The 16,606-nt window shown below is 41.1% G+C and overlaps 1 protein-coding gene across 4 annotated transcripts; it reads left to right on the top strand.

Annotated features, from left to right (window-relative positions):
• Positions 1-554: 554 nt before the first annotated feature.
• LOC127164511 (solute carrier organic anion transporter family member 1C1) lies at positions 555-16,522 on the top strand. 4 transcript variants are annotated; one of them, XM_051108484.1, is made up of 15 exons: positions 555-612; positions 856-969; positions 1,167-1,308; positions 1,513-1,645; positions 7,938-8,044; positions 8,139-8,291; positions 8,384-8,482; positions 10,998-11,201; positions 14,183-14,347; positions 14,429-14,624; positions 14,801-14,966; positions 15,041-15,225; positions 15,548-15,612; positions 15,723-15,840; positions 15,934-16,522. In XM_051108484.1, the coding sequence occupies exons 2-15, from the start codon at positions 868-870 to the stop codon at positions 16,103-16,105; spliced, it is 2,007 nt and encodes a 668-aa protein (XP_050964441.1). In that variant the 5' UTR covers positions 555-612; positions 856-867; the 3' UTR covers positions 16,106-16,522. The 4 variants fall into 4 exon arrangements, 3 of the variants coding, with proteins under 3 accessions (XP_050964441.1, XP_050964443.1, XP_050964442.1); XR_007827675.1 differs by lacking the exon at positions 15,041-15,225 and having other exon boundaries at positions 15,934-16,078; XM_051108486.1 differs by lacking the exons at positions 555-612; positions 856-969 and having other exon boundaries at positions 1,541-1,645.
• Positions 16,523-16,606: the final 84 nt, after the last annotated feature.

The raw sequence follows: 16,606 nt of genomic DNA, 5'->3' as shown, positions 1-16,606 counted from the left end.
TTTTGTAAGGCTAAAAATGCACATGTGAATGTGCAGATAATGTTACTTAAAAACAGAGAGACTGCCAGCATATAAATTGCACCATAAATAAGCAGATATGTGACCCTGGACCGCAAAACCGGCCATAAGTAGTACGCCTTTATTTGTAGCAATAGCCAACGATACATCGCATGGGTCAGAATTATTTATTTTTCTTTTATCCTAATAAACCATACATCAATGGAAATCTTTTTTATTCAGCTTTCAGATAATGCATAAATCTCAATTTCAAAAAATTTACCCTTATGACTGGTTTTGTGGTCCACGGTCACATATGTGCTGGGTGGTGTCACTGTGTGTTCTTGCTGGTTGGTGTTTGTTAAATGTTGTCAATGGCTCATCTTATTTTAAAGTTTTCTCTATTTTGTATTTCTAGTGTTTTAATACACATATAAACAAATAACAAAAAATGTACAAACTGTCCTCTACTGGTTGATCTACAAAAGGGTTAAAGGATTACTCAGTGCTAGTTAATGACTAAATATAAATATAAAGACACGTTGAGAGATCGCTCATTTGTGAATATTTCTGCATATTAGTGCCTCCTCTGTATGTGAAGACACCTTTGGATATGTGAGTGTTTTAATACTGATAAATAATGATATTAAATGTTTGTTTACATTTGATTACAATGTATTTTGCTTTGAATGCTGCATCTCTGAAGTGGTATACTGCTTCACAATAAATAAATAAATAAATACATTTTTCATGGATTTGATTAAGGAGCCACATATTACATTAGACATCAAGGCAGTTTAACACAGAACCAAACTTGTTCATATTTTGATGATTTTCCACCTCTTTCCTGGCCCATAGTTCTTCATCATAATGGAAGGCAGCCCAGACATGTTTACTGAGCCCAGACCAATGGAGTATTCAGGCCATAATCAGAAAACATCTCAAGCCAAATGCTGTTCACCAACTCTGAAGGCAAGAGACATTTTCTTTGACAATATGCCACAATCTAAGTTTAACTGAACTGCTATTAGTTGATCAATTCTTTTAATGGTTAAAAAATTAAGCTAAATATTTCTAACAAATAATATGATCAATTCTGATCTAAAAACAACAACAAAAAAAGTAGAAAATACTGACTTAATCTCTCTTCTGCCCTTATGTCTGCAAAGACTTTTATTAGTTTACTTGCCTTCTGTTATTTCACAAAATCCCTGACGGGGGCTTACACCAAAAGTACCATCACTCAGATTGAGAGGCGGTTTGAGATCCCAAGCTCCACTGCTGGTATCATCAATAGCGGCTTTGAAATGGGTGAGTAGAGATGTGTTGAGCTCCAGTGAGAAATGAGGGATGGGGTTCAGCCATTAGATGAGCACTTACCCAGTGAGTCACACCATTGATGTTTTAATGTGAAGGAATGGCTGTTCAAACTTTAAAAATGGGGCAGTTGATTAATGGTATGCTGTAAAACAACATATACTGTAACTTGTTACATAATGTAACATTTGATTGCAGGTAATCTGTTGGTTATTACTGTTGTTAGCTACTTTGGCGCTAAGTTTCACAGGGCCAAGATCATTGGAGCAGGAGTCCTGCTGATGGGTACAGGGACACTAATAATGGCTTTACCTCACTTCATCATGGGCCGGTAAGTAACATTTAGCGGTCAGATTGAGTCCACAGTGAAGACTAATACACATCTGAACAATAAACATAAAAATCTAGCTTAAAACACATGTGCAAAGTAATTAGAAATATTGTCTTTATATTCATGTTCAGTTTCATATGATTAAAAATATATATTTTAATGACATTTGCAAAAAGTTCATATTCAGTGTCTCAAAAATGGCATGTCATCTGTAGATGCTGTAGACCTTCATGTCAGTTCTATCACCCTGATTTTTTCAATGGATTCTACTCAAATTATCTTGAATACTAGATACTAAATACTGCATCCAGATACTAAAAACAGGCCCCTCATAAAAAAAGATATATTCAAGCCACTGTATTCATAAACTGTTGCAGTTTTTAGGTGCTAGTATAGTATAGACAATATGTAATTTTATTCCATTTAATAAATGGGTGTCACATCATACTTATGTTTGTTAACTATGCTAAATAGTAAAAGTAAAGATAATAAATAATAAATTACATATATATATATATATATATATATATATATATAGTGCCTTGCAGAATTATTTTTACACCATAATGCTCCATACACCATGTCAAAGCAAAAACAGAATTGTCACAACTTGGTAAATGTATTAAAAAAAAAAAACTGAAATAAGTATGTTGCTTAAGTATTCATTCCCTTAACACAGTTTTTAGCTGAAGCACCTTTACAGCCTCAAGTATTAGTTTAGTATTAAGCATTAAGTTTAGGTATGATGCGACAAGTTTTGCACATTAGCATTTGACAATTATCTGCCATTCTTCTCCTTACCTCTTCGCCCCCCAAACTCTGTTAGGTTGGATGGGGGCAGATGCACATTTTCAGGTTTCTCCAGAAATATTTGAGTGTGTTCAAGCCCAGGCTCTGGCTGGGCCACTCAAGGATTCACAGAGTTTTTCTATAAGCCACTCTTGCTGTGTGCTTAGGGTCATTGTCCTGTTGGAAGGTGAACCTTCTGCCCAGTCTGAGGTTCTGAATGCTCTGGACTAGGTTTTCCTTAAGGCTATCTCTATATTTTGCTGTGTTGAGCTTTTCTTCTACTCTGACAAGTCCCTCAGTCCGTACCACTGAAAAACAGCCCACAGCATGAGGCTGTTTTCACAGAACTTTACTTTTGGGGTGGTACTGTGCCGGTGATGAGCAGTGCCTGGTTTCCTCCATACAGACCAAAGAATCTTGCCTCTCACAGTCTGAGGTTCCTTTAGGTGCTTTTTGCAAAGTCCAAACAGGCTTTCATGTGTCTTCACTAACGAGAGGATTGAGCCTTGCCACACTGCCATAAAGCCCAGATTGGTGGGGTGTTATACAGCAATGTTTGTCCTACTGTAGGTTTCTCCTATCTCCACATATGATCATGGAGCTCAACTAGAGTGACCATCAGGTTCTTGGTCACCAGTTTAACCAAGGCCCTTCTCCATCAGTTACTCAGTTTGGCCAGGAGGCCAGTTCTAGAAAGAGTCCTGCATCAGATTTTTTTCTGAACTCTTCCGCAATCCTGTCTCTGAACTCTACAGGCAGTTCTTTTGGTTTTTGCTCTGATATGGATTTTCAGCTTTAAGACCTGTAATTAAGATGTGTGCTTTTCCAAATCATTTCCATTCAATTGAATTTGCCACAGGTTAACTCCACTCGAAGTGTAGTAACATCTACAAGCAATATGAATGCTCCTAAGCTAAATTTAAACTCTCCCAGATAAGGGTCTTGTAACGCCACACCAGCAGAGGGAGCCCTCACCCACTGACTGACTGTTGCTGCTCCCTCTGCGGCTTTGTTGGTTACTTCCTGTTTGGTGGCCATAAAAGGAGGCCTACACCAAACAGGAGGCGCGAAGTATTGTTTTGCTATTGTGGACTCTACCAAGCAGTTTCCCTGTTTTCATTGCACTGTTTTGATTGTATCGGTTTTGTTTCTTGCCATTGTTTTGTCTGTTCATTGCCATAGTTTTTGCCAAGTTTCACAGCCCTGTTCATTTGTTACTTTTCGGACTGCTCTCTCTGGTTTTTGGACTGTGCCTGTTTTATGGACTACGATATTGTTTTGTCTTCGTCACACTGTTTGTTGGATATTGACCCTGCCTGTTTGACTACGATCTGTTTATTAAAGCTCGCACTTGGATCTTATACGCTTCCTACGAGTCCTCATTACAGAATACTTCGCCACCCAAAGATCCAGCGGCTTTTGGACACAGATCAAACTATGGATCCAGCATCACGCCAATCATCAACTATGGATCAACGCATCACGTTGTGGACTTTTGCAAACTGTGTCACTTAGTGAATTTTAATGATGTGGCGCTCAAAGACATTTTTAGAGTAGAACTGAATCACCCCATTCATTCTGGCCTGCCTGGAGGTAAAATTCACTGGTCTTTGGAGCAATATATGCTTTGTTACTTGCGGGATCATCTTTTACTGTTGGGATTGCGGATGAGGGACCCTGCAATCCTGCAGTAACCCCCACACCACAACCAGCTCACGTCATAGCAAGCAAACCAGAGACCTTTCACACCCCAACCTTCATGTCCGGTATTGTCACCATCATGCTAGAGCCCCCGCAAACCAAGCCTGCCAAGCCAAAGCCTGCTCAAGTCACATCCACCAAGCCAAGGTTTGCTGACGTCACGTCTGCCAAGCCACAGCCTGTTTAACGTCACATCTGCCACTCCAAAGCCTGCTCACGTCATGTCTGCCAAGCCACAGCCTGCCCACACCATGTCTGCCAAGCCACAGCCTGCTCATGTCACGTCTGCCAAGCCACAGCCGGTTCACGCCGTGCCTGCCGCTCCAGGGCCTGCTCACGCCATGCCTACCACTCCAGGGCCTGCTCACGCCAAGCCTGCCGCTCCAGGGCCTGCTCACGTCATGCCTGCCCGTCCAGAGTCTGCATCTGTAATGGCCGCCCTCCTACAACCAGCTCACAAGACGGCCGCCATCCCAGAGCCAGTCCACAAGATGGCCGCCATCCCCAAGCCTGTTCACAAGATGGCCACCATCACCAAGCCTGTTTACAAGATGGCTGCCCCGTCTGAGTCCCTGGCCAAGATGGCTGCCACGCCTGAGCCTCATCAAGCCAAAATCATCACATCCGCATCTCATCTCTGCCACACCCAAGGCAAATCAAGTGATGCCTGATCCTCCAGTATCAAGTCAAGCTTCAAAGTCAAGTCAAGTTGCAGCTGCGTTCCCTGAGTTAAGTCAAGTTTCCAAGTCAAGTCAAGTTGCAGCTGTGTTTCCTGAGTCAAGTCAAGTTTCCGAGTCCAGTCAAGATACAGCTGTTCTCCACGAGCCAAGCCAAGATACAGCTGTTCTCCACGAGTCAAGCCAAGACACAGCTGTTGTTCTCCATGAGTCAAGCCAAGATACAGCTGTTGTTCTCCATGAGTCGAGCCAAGACACAGCTGTCATCCATGAGCCAAGCCAAGATACAGCTGTCATCCATGAGTCAAGCCAAGATACAGCTGTTGTCCTCCATGAGTCAAGCCAAGATACAGCTGTCCTCCATGAGTCAAGCCAAGATACAGCTGTTCTTCACGAATCAAGCCAAGTCACAGCTGTTCCCCACGTGTCAAGCCAAGTCACCGCTGTTCCCCACAAGTCAAGCCAAGTTACAGCTGTTCCCCATGAGTCAAGCCAAGTCACAGCTGTTTCCCACGAGTCAAGCCAAGATACAGCTGTTTCCCACGAGTCAAGCCAAGTTACAGCTGTGCCCCATGAGTCAAGCCAAGTCACAGCTGTTCCCCATGAGTCAGGCCAAGTCACAGCTGTTCCCCATGAATCAAGTTATGTCACAGCTGTTGTTCCTGAGTCAAGTCACGTTACAGCTGTTGTTCCTGAGTCAAGTCACGTTACGGCTGTTGTTCCTGAGTCAAGTCACGTTACAGCTGTTGTTCCTGAATCAAGTCAAGTTACAGCTGGGTTGTCTATGTTAAGCCCAACCACAGCTGATTTCCATGAGCCAAGCCAAGTTACAGCAAATCTTCATGAACCAAGTCAAGTAGCTGCTATTGTCCCTGAGCCAAGTCAAGCCACAACTGACCTTCATGAACCAAGTCAAGCCACAGCTGATCTCCCAGAGCCAAGTCAAGTCACAGCTGACCTTCACAAGCCAAGTCAAGTCACAGCTGGACTGCACGAGCCAGGTCAAGTTACCGCTGTTCTTCACGAGTCAAGTCAAGTCACGGCAGGCCTCCCTGAGTCAGGTCAAGTCATGGCAGGCCTCCCTGAGTCAAGTCAAGTCACAGCTGACCTCCCTGAGTCAAGTCAAGTCACGGCAGGCCTCCCTGAATCAATTCAAGAAACTGCTGTCTTGCCAGAACCTAACCAGGTCCCCTCTGACCTTCCCAAATCACATCACGTCTCAGCTGAACCCGCAGAGCCCACGCTCCCAAGCCACGCAGAACCCACATTCCCAAGCCACAAGTCCATAGCATCCACACCCTTGAGGTCAACAGACACCCCACTATCTACTGTGCTGCCTGTAATGGCCATTGCCATTTTCAGTGTGTGGGCAGCACACTGTGCTCTAGAGGCCTCGTCTATCCACGAGTCTGCTCCAGAGGCCTTGCCTAACTGCGAGTCTGCCCCAGAGGCCTCATCTGACCACAAGTCTGCTCCAGAGGCCTCGTCCGTCCACAAATCTGGTTCAGAGGCCTCGTCTGTCCATGAGTCTGGTGCAGAGGCCTCGTCTGCCCACGAGTCTGGTGCAGAGGCCTCGTCTGCCCACGAGTCTGGTCCAGAGGCCTCGTCCGTCCACGAATCTGCCCCAGAGGCCTCATTTGACCACAAATCTGCTCCTGAGGCTTCATCTGTCCATGAGTTCGCACCTATACCTCCTGAGGTGTCAGCTCACGCTGTAGAACTTCCTAAGGAGGTGGCGTCCATTTATGAACTCACTGCCACGTCTGCCCAAGAATCTGCGCCTATGCCTCCAGAGGTGTCAGCATATGCTGTAGATCCTCCCATGGGGGCAGCGTCCTCCCATAAACTCTCTACCCATCATACCACAGCCCAGAAGGCCAATCATGAACTCTCTGCCTGTCATGTCACAGCCAAGAAGGCCTATTATGAACTCTCTACCTGTTATGCCACGGCCAAGGAAATCATCCGTGAACACACCGCTCTGCTATGGATGTCACTAGTTCCACTGTGGATATCTCTGCTCCTATCTGCTCTACCTGCTCTGCCTGCCCCGCAATGGCTTCCTGTTCTGCCTGCTCTGCCTGCCTCGGCATGGTTTCCTGTTCTGCCTGCTCTGCCTACTCCACCATGGCTTGCTACTCTGCCATTGCTCCATGGCCCAAGCCCTCCAGTGTTTCACGGTCTGCTACTGCTCCACGGCCCAGGTCCTCCAAGTTTCCACTGTCTGCCACAGCTCCACGGTCCAGGTCCTCCAGTGCTTCCCTGTCTGCCACTGCTCCATGGCCCAGTCCCTCCAGTGCTTCACTGTCTGCCACTGCTCCATGGTCCAGGTCCTCCAGTTTTCACTGTCTGTCCCTGCTCCACGATCTAGGCCCACCTCCTCTACATGGACCTGGCCCTCCGTTCCACCCCCTGTTTTGCCTCTGTTCCCCCACCCTCCTGGACTGTTGTTGTTTGAGCGCCAGGAGTCGCTCCTGGGGGGGGATTCTGTAACGCCACACCAGCAGAGGGAGCCCTCACCCACTGACTGACTGTTGCTGCTCCCTCTGCTGCTTTGTTGGTTACTTCCTGTTTGGTGGCCATAAAAGGAGGCCTACACCAAACAGGAGGCGCGAAGTATTGTTTTGCTATTGTGGACTCTACCAAGCGTTTTCCCTGTTTTCATTGCCCTGTTTTGATTGTCTCGGTTTTGTTTCTTGCCATTGTTTTACTTTGTTTTTGCCATTGTTTTGTCTGTTCATTGCCATAGTTTTTGCCAAGTTTCACAGCCCTGTTCATTTGTTACTTTTCGGACTGCTCTCTCTGGTTTTTGGACTGTGCCTGTTTTATGGACTACGATATTGTTTTGTCTTCGTCACATTGTTTGTTGGATATTGACCCTGCCTGTTTGACTACGATCTGTTTATTAAAGCTCGCACTTGGATCTTATACGCTTCCTACGAGTCCTCATTACAGGTCTGAATACTTATAATAATTCAAAGAATATTTAGAATATATATATATAGAATTATCTCTCTCTCTCTCTCTCTCTATATATATATATATATAAATATATACTTGGAGGGATGGGTGAAGCACTTAATGTGTATTTATATAGAATTTTTTCCTGTTTGTGTTTCTGACAGATACAAGTACAATACAGATGCCGCCCTCACTAATGATGCTGATAATTTCACAGTGAGCTCCACATGCTCATTTGACACCAAGAATACTGTTCAACAGCTTGTTTCCGGTAATATTTGGTCGTATGTGAGAAAGCATGTGGGATATTTTAATTGAAAAATCCAGTACAATACCTAACAGAGCATGTTATACGGGTTGTATAGGGTGTTTAAAAGAGCAAGCAGAAAGCTCACCCATGTGGGTGATTGTACCATTTGGAAACATTTTGCGTGGCATTGGGGAAGCCAGCATTGGCCCTCTGGGAATGTCATTCATAGATGATTATGCACACCCAGAAAACTCTGCTTTTTACATTGGTAAGAATCACATTAACACATCAACTTACATCAAAACTACCCATGTTCCTCATGTGATTTAGTCCATTGTGTTATTTTGTTCTTTTCTGTAGGTTGCCTGAACACACTCGGAGTGACTGGGCCATTTTTCGGTTACTTGCTTGGATCACTGTGTGCTAATCTCTATGTGGACATTGGTTTAGTGAATCAAGGTGAGTTAAAATTGTTATACTGCCAAATTTAATTTTGGTATACACCCGCCTTAGTGGTCACTCTTTAAAAAAAAAAAAAAAAAAAAAAAAAACTGTCAAAAAGAAATATGATATTACTTTCTTTGTTTTGACATATACCATGGTAGTACTCTTTAGACTCGTCCTCGAAAGACTTCAGACTCGACTCTGACTCGAGCTGCGGGACTCGTGAACAATGTTTATTTTTAGGAAACAACTGATGAGCTCGCTGTTTCTCCCCTCCCTCCGTTACCTATAACCTGCCCATGTAACATGTGACGTGTATCTGCTGTGCGCGGGCGCGGCCACACATTTTTTATTTTTTTTATTTTAGGCGCGGCCGCCACACATGAGAGGACAACGAACAAACATGTCGACTGCTGTGCCATTCATCGTTAGCTTTGGATTTAAAAACTTCAAACAAGACGGCCCAAACAGAAGAAGTGCTCAATGCAAAATATGTGATATGAGGATAAAAGATTCAGGCTCAACCACATCTAATTTTATCAGGCATCTGAAAAGGCATCCTGATAGGTCAGTAACGTTAAACATGTTTAGCTCAGCATTGACCATCTACCGTTAGCTTGCTTCTTGCTTTAGCTACGACCTAACATTACGGGAGGTTAACTCCGACTGTCTGTCTACTGTCTTCCTTATGAAATATAAATGAGCGTTTGTTTAACCCTTGTATTGTGTTCTGTAGGACCCGTTTTCAAAAAGGGGAAAAAAAAACGTTTTTTTTTTAGTGTGGGAATTTTAGGTCCAGTCTACCTTTACTCTGTCCTCCTCCTGTCAGGGCCTGTGTGTGTGTGTGTCCTTGTATATGGTTTATGAGGATACAAATGTGTACAGTGACATGGGTATTACAACGTAAACATGGTTTATGAGGACATCTGTGTCTTCATATATTTCACATCATTTGGTTTGTTGCAATAGTGTTTTGCATTTAGCTACAATGTGATGTTTGACCATATTTGGTCTTTCTTAATTTTTGGTCTGTACTGTATTGTGTGTTCATGCTACAAGGCAAAATATAGATATTAACTTAAAAGTAAAGCATTCTTGGTGTTTTTGTCATGTTGCAATAGCCTGTTTACACTGATTATATACCAAAATCAAAGCTGATACTGTATGCTAATAGATAAAGGAGTCATTATAACATATTACATGCTTTGAATTCCTTATATATAGCTATGCAGTGTTGGATGGGTCGCTGTACGTGATGCAACACTTATTATAACCAGAGACTTAATATAATAAAGAGACTTGAGACTTGACTTGGACTCTAGCTCAGAGACTTGAGACTTGACTTGGACACTAGCTCAAAGACTTGAGACTTGACTTGGACTCTAGCTCAGAGACTTGTGAGCATTTCTGGTATCTAGTCACTAAAATAAATAAATGAATAAATCAGTGCGGATGTTGATAGGCCTGGAGCAATATTGTTACATTACATTAGCAATCACTAATATTGCCCATGTGATTTTTATAGCTATCATATGCACACATGCTTTGTATTTGTTATTATACAGTATAAAAGCAACATCTGAGAAACTAAATTATTATTAAGCACATTATGTACACGTTTGAGCAGATATTTGCAGACAGAGTATTCAACATTAAAGACTGGTCTAAGCATTCTTATACATTACTTTTATGTCGTCTAAACATTAGCCCTACTTTAATGTCAATTTGTTTATGAAACATAAAACATTCCTGACGCCTTACAGATGCATTGAAAAGTTGCCTATGATATTTCAAAATGTTGCACTCGATTTCACACATTTTAGTCAGGAATTATAGTTTTGGAAAAAGTCCCGGACAGAACCAGTGCAATAAGGGAACCAGGTGAAACCAGAGGGAAAAGTGACCAAAAGAGAGCCAGTGAAAAGAGGGACCTTTGAGGAGTTGATAGATGATAATGCCATTGAGTTTGGTGCCGATAGCCGTGCGTAGTTAGTGTGGTCATTGTGCCGACATATAGCGCAACTCGGCGACCCGAGTTCGATTCTTTGACGCTCCCACTCCCCTCTCTCTAGTCAGTGCTTTCCTGTCAGCTCTCAGCTATCCTCTGTCATTAAAGGCATAAAAAGCCCATAAATTACAAAAAAAAGAAGAAGAAAAAAGAAAAGAAAATGCGATTGAGGTCTGCTTTGAATAGTAAAGGAAGATTCAGCTTAGATCTTTGTGGCCAAAGCCAAAGGTTCAGAGGAACTTCTTCTTACCAGAAAGAATTGACCACAATACATCTCTGTGGTTAGAAAAAGGGACTTAGGGAAGACCTCACTGGCAGAACAGAAAATGATGGTTGTCTCAGAGAAAGAGATGGCCAGGACAAAGATCAGGTCACTATCTGTGGTTGAGATGAAGGAATGATTTTTGTTTAGCTCCTGCTCAGTTCATGATAAAGACATCGTCTTCTTTCGGGTAGACAACACACACAGTGTGATAGTAAACCCAACAAATATATTGTTTATTTTACTATTTTCATTATCAGAGAGTGTGACCATCACTCCTCAGGACTCTCGCTGGGTTGGAGCCTGGTGGTTGGGTTATGTGGTTTCTGGGCTGTTGACTCTTCCTGCTGCTTTGCCTCTCTGGTTCCTGCCAAGAGCTCTACCTGAAAGTCCTCAAACCTCTACACTGGACCACCCCTCAAACCAACACAAAGACACACTCAGCATTACAGAGATAGCCAAAGGTATGTCAACCATACACTGACTACAAGGGTTAGATACATAGAAATTAGGTCTAATTAAATGTAATTAGTCACTGACTAATGACTTGTATAGTGCAGGATTTTTATTGACAACTTTGATACGCTTATGGATTTTTTTGTGACATTTGGGAGCTTTACAGTTTCAGTCTCTTTCACATTACATATATATATATATATATGTGTGTGTGTGTGTGTGTGTGTGTATGTGTGTGTGTATATATATATATATATATATATTAGGGGTGTAACGGTTCACAAAAATCACGGTTCGGTTCGATACGATACAGTGGTGTCACGGTTCGGTATGTTTTCAATACAGCAAAAAAAAAAAAAATGCCAGATAATTTCTTTGATTTTTTTTCACTTTTTTATTTATTAAAACATCAAAAAAGTATGATCTTGTTTTTTTCTTTCACTTTAAACAATGATGGAGCTATTCTTCACCCATCTTCTGGGGTTTCTTTTTAGCAGCATATAAAACAAAACCTCCTTTATAACCAAAACCAAAAAGCTCCTGATAAAAAAAATTTAATGTAATATTGTAGTAGTTATAAACTAATAGAAAGACGTCCAGCTGTCTGTTGTCAGAGCAATCGCTGGTGCTTCGGCCAACTGGTTCTCTATTTGGGCTTTTGTTTTTCTGTACAAAGCAAGAATTATTAGCCGCTTTTCCACTATCGGGCCGAACCCTTCTCTTCGCTTAACCGTTCCGTTCCGTGCCGATCCGGGCTAGTCAGCACGGATACGGTTTCATGTTCCACTGTGGTGCCGATAACGGAACTCTTTGGAATGTAAATACAAATGCCTTAGTCGTGGCCTTGTTAACGCAATTGTAATATAAACAGAGATATGATCAGATATTTCTGTTTTTGGGACTTCGTTAAATAACAGAAAAAAAGGACAACTATAAACAACGCAAAAAATAAAATAAACAGAAGGCGACGACAGGTATAACGTTACCAACAAATGCTGAGGGGATATGCATGCCAACGGAGACAAACACAGAAGGGTAAAACCTTTCTAAAAACTAACACATTTATTGACAGTATTAATGCATGAGCTATGAACGCAGCGTAACAGCTGTTTACTTGGCTGTTTGATCATACAGCGCGCTTTCGCTTAGCACACACATTCTGTCAGCACGGTTTGGCACGGTTGTCTATCCGTGCCGAGAATTCCGGGCCTAGAACAGTTTGTAATCGTGCCGTGCCGTACCAGGCTCAGGTGGAAACACAACTGGAACCAGGGCCGGAGTGGGACTCCTTTTCAGCCCTGGAGTTTCAAGCCTTAGACCGGCCCACTTTAGTTCACGACTGACTATATTAAAATAACGTCATTTCCAATTCAGTGCAAATACAGTAGCCTAAGTGTTGCTTCACAGTGAAGATTTATCTGAACAGTTAACACAATGTAATGTTTAACAGTATCAGAATCTATTTTCTGTAAGAATTAGAGCTCATAAATATCCAAACCTTGAAATGAAAAAAATCTCAAATAAATACAAGTTGAGCATAGAATGTTGTTATATTTTAACTAATGTCATCATGTTTGCTTATTCACAGACTGTGGTACAACAGCTTACCTGTGTTTTCCACATTGAGAGCATTAGTCTCTTGCATGATACAACTGGGTCCTGGCTCTCCGTCTGACACTAAATGAAATTTTAAAAATGGTCATATTTCTCACCACAAATTTCCCCTTTTTAGCTTTCTGATCAAGTTAAGTCAGATTTATTAATGTAGTGAATCATCTGATGTCATTAATTATCTCGGGGCATTTTTCATTGAGCAGGTGTAATATTCATTAATATTAATATTAATTATTCGAATTCTTATATTCACTCAATGACAATCCTACCTGCCCATTCTAGTGTGTTGGGCTCATGACTGGTGCTTGGTAACGTTACGGGGCCTGGCTCTTCACTGTTAGCAGCAAACTGGACTACAGGCTGCTGCTGCTGCTGAAGAGCTACAGTACAAGAAAAAGTTCGAAACATGAACGGTGGTTTGCAGACATCGTTGTTTTGCACTGCTCCTAACTAGCTTAACGTTAACTTACCGGCCGTTTCATCGTCTTCATGTGTTGTTGTACTCTCGCTGCCGCTGGTTTTAGCGAAAAATGTACTCAGCTTAGTACATTTGGTCGCGTCAGTTTCTAGAGCTTTCTTTTTTATTTTGGCCTTTTCAGCACCACCTTTGCGCTTTTTATTATCCATTTTTCATCTCTCGCGTATCTCTTTATAACTGATTTTGCTGTTGAGCAAGGTGCCGCTGTCCGGGGAGTCGAATGATAAGTACGTCATCATTAACCTGCAGGCTGCATTCTGCTCATGGGGCTGCGAGAAAATAAATAAAAAGAGTGGAGCTGCGGTAAAAAAAAAAAAATGAATAAAAAGAGTGAGGCTATGGTAAATAAATAAATAAATAAATAAATAAATAAATAAATAAATAAAAAGTGCGACTGCTGTGAGTGCAGGCAGCTAGGGACACGGCCCTCACGGCCAAAAACCAGACCGGCCCACCGGGAATTCTCCCGATCCTCCCGATTAGCCAATCCGGGCCTGACTGGAACCGTACCTGACCGTTATAAGAACCGTTCGGAACGATAGTGGAAAAGCGGCTATATTACACACTTTATTCTCTTTTATTTTTTTTCAAATATAAAAGTATTTTTCTGAATCGTTCGGTTCGTAATGCGTACCGAACCGAAAGCCTCGTACCGAACGGTTCAATACGAATACGCGTATCGTTACACCCCTAATATATATATATATATATATATACACTGATTACATAATTATACATTCAAAACCAAGAGATTCTCCACAAATTCATATTTTGCATATCACAGATTAAAACAGTTCATGAAATTAAAGAAGTTTGGTATTGTTGTTATTATTATTAATTACAAAGTGTTATGTTTTATTTTAAAATGACATTGATGCTTATTTGCTTGTTTTCTAGATTTTGGGCCATCACTTAAGCGTCTGCTCACCAGTGTTGATTATCTCCTGTACCTGGCTTACAGCGTATTGGCATTCAATGCCTTTGCCATTGTCGTAACATACACACCAAAGTATTTGGAGCAGCAGTTTGGACAAAGTGCATCCAAGACCAATTTTCTGATTGGTAACAGCTTCATTCATTCATTCATTCATTCATTCATTCATTCCTGCTGGGTTTTTAAACTGGCTGTGCTCATATGTACAGGAGTGACGTCTGTTCCGGGAGTGGCTCTGGGTGTGTTCCTGAGTGGTTGGATAGTTAAGAGGTTTAAACTGAGTCTGCTGGGATCTGCAAGACTGATGTTCTTGTGCTTTGTAACCTCATTGGTTTGCTCCATGCCTTTCTTTGCTCTCAGCTGTAAAAACACAGATGTTGCTGGGGTCACAGTACCCTATCAAAGGTGGTTTTTTTTGTTTGTTTTTTTTTTCTTGGAAATTTCTAATTATACTTGTTGTATAAATCATACTGCAAATATACACTTTTTTATCCATTGAATTGTTCCATTTTCCAAACCACTTGTCCTATGTAGGGTCACAGGAATATATAGTATAATACAACAAATTTTTTATGTGGCAGATCTATTGACGTTCAAGATGCAAGCCATGATTTACTCACTTCTTGCAATGCTCACTGCGGGTGTCCCAACTTCCAATGGGATCCAGTGTGTGGACAGAACGGAATGACCTACATCTCTCCTTGTCACGCTGGCTGTAATTCCACTCAGGGCGCAGGACAGAATATGGTGAACAAGCACTTTTAACTCTTGACCACAAATTCTTTGTCACATGTTTTTACTTATTTACACATATTTGTCAGACTTTCCGTAGCTGTAAATGCATCCAGAGCTGGGGACTGACTTCTGGGAACTCCTCTGCAGTACTTGGACAGTGTTCACGAGAGAGTAACTGCACTAAAATGTTCTACATCTATCTGGCACTGCAGTCTCTTGTCTTCTTTGTGTACTCTCTGGGCACTGTTCCTTTATTGCTCATCTCATTGAGGTTCTGTTTAATTTGTTTCCATCATACTGTCATGCAGTTCATATGTTATCAATATTGTATTTACCTCAGTTTCATATTTTGTACAACCTTCAATGTTTAAACAAACAAACCAGCTGTGAGTCAGTTCATCTTAAGGGTCAATGTTGGCAACCCTACTCATAATGCAATGAGGCCAGAAATTAACTTGTAGAAATAACGTCATACAAAATTTGTAGAAAAGAAATAGATTATGTGATATTCTTTTATTTAGAAATACAAATTGGGAATTGTACGGGTGATTTTTTTTTAATGTTTAATGTTTTTATGAAATATGTTATTGCAGGATTGTGGATCCTGCTTTGAAGTCTCTCTCAGTGGGCATATTTATGTTAGCTTTAAGAGTTTTTGGTAAGATGTTTTTACGAGGAAAAAGTTATAAATATTTCACAATAGTTTTTCTTGTCTTAGACACATTAAATCACAGCATTATTTTTAATGTAATTTCTCTTTTTTTGAAGGTGGTATTCCTGCTCCCATTTTCTTTGGTGCTTTAATTGACTCTACCTGTCTGAAATGGGGCCAAAAGAAATGTGGTGGAAGTGGTGCGTGCAGAATATATGACATTGAAACTTTCAGGTGAGCAGATCTGGCAGGACTATTCTATGTAGTACAATATGAATGCACATAAACCCTAATTAATGTATAATAAAATATAATTTGCCCCATCAGGTACCTATTTCTGGGACTGATCTGCTCTTTTAAGGCATTTAGCAATATCCTGTTATGGATACTCGTCACAAAGATTAAGAGAAATGTACACAGCGATAAAGAAATGTCCAAGGACACAGAACTCCAACACCCTGGGATATGTGATCCAAAGCAGGAAAATACTCCAATGTAATGTTCTATGTTGTTTTGTTTTGTTCCTGGGTCATTTTCAAAATATGATGACAAACATTTATTTATTATTATTATTATTTACATTTTGTAGTTGTCATACCATTTCTTGTGGCATGGAAACTAACATTTGTCACAAAAATTAGTTGTAAAACATACTGTTTGTGCAACAGTATAAAAAGGTAAACACACTGTACTAATGAAAGTTCTAATGAATTATATAGATATTTACAAACAGTACCTCACATTCACATAATTCTTGGTAAGTTGTAGGTGTGATGTACAGTAAATTTTGCAGTTTGGTGTTTCTGTTTGTATGCAATAGAGTCTTTGTAACACCTGGTTGCAGTATAATTCCAGTAAATAAATTAGTGGTATATGATACTAAAACATTTTGATGTTTCTGTTGTAAATTATGTAAGAATAGCATTTACAATTCTTCAGATGATTAACATTTGTCAATAATAATAATAATAATGATAATAATAATACCTTCAGCCTTCAT

The sequence above is a fragment of the Labeo rohita genome, chromosome 4, assembly GCF_022985175.1.
Source record: "Labeo rohita strain BAU-BD-2019 chromosome 4, IGBB_LRoh.1.0, whole genome shotgun sequence".
NCBI lineage: Eukaryota > Metazoa > Chordata > Actinopteri > Cypriniformes > Cyprinidae > Labeo > Labeo rohita.
The sequence above is the reverse complement of the archived record's forward strand: the minus strand, read 5'-3'. Positions and strand labels throughout refer to the sequence as shown.

Coding starts and splice junctions, on each gene's coding strand:
- LOC127164511 (XM_051108484.1), top strand. CDS start 868: ATGGAAGGCAGCCCAGACATGTTTACTGAGCCCAGACCAATGGAGTAT. Junction 8,045..8,138: donor TGTTCAACAGCTTGTTTCCG/GTAATATTTGGT, acceptor CGGGTTGTATAG/GGTGTTTAAAAGAGCAAGCA. Junction 8,292..8,383: donor AAACTCTGCTTTTTACATTG/GTAAGAATCACA, acceptor TCTTTTCTGTAG/GTTGCCTGAACACACTCGGA.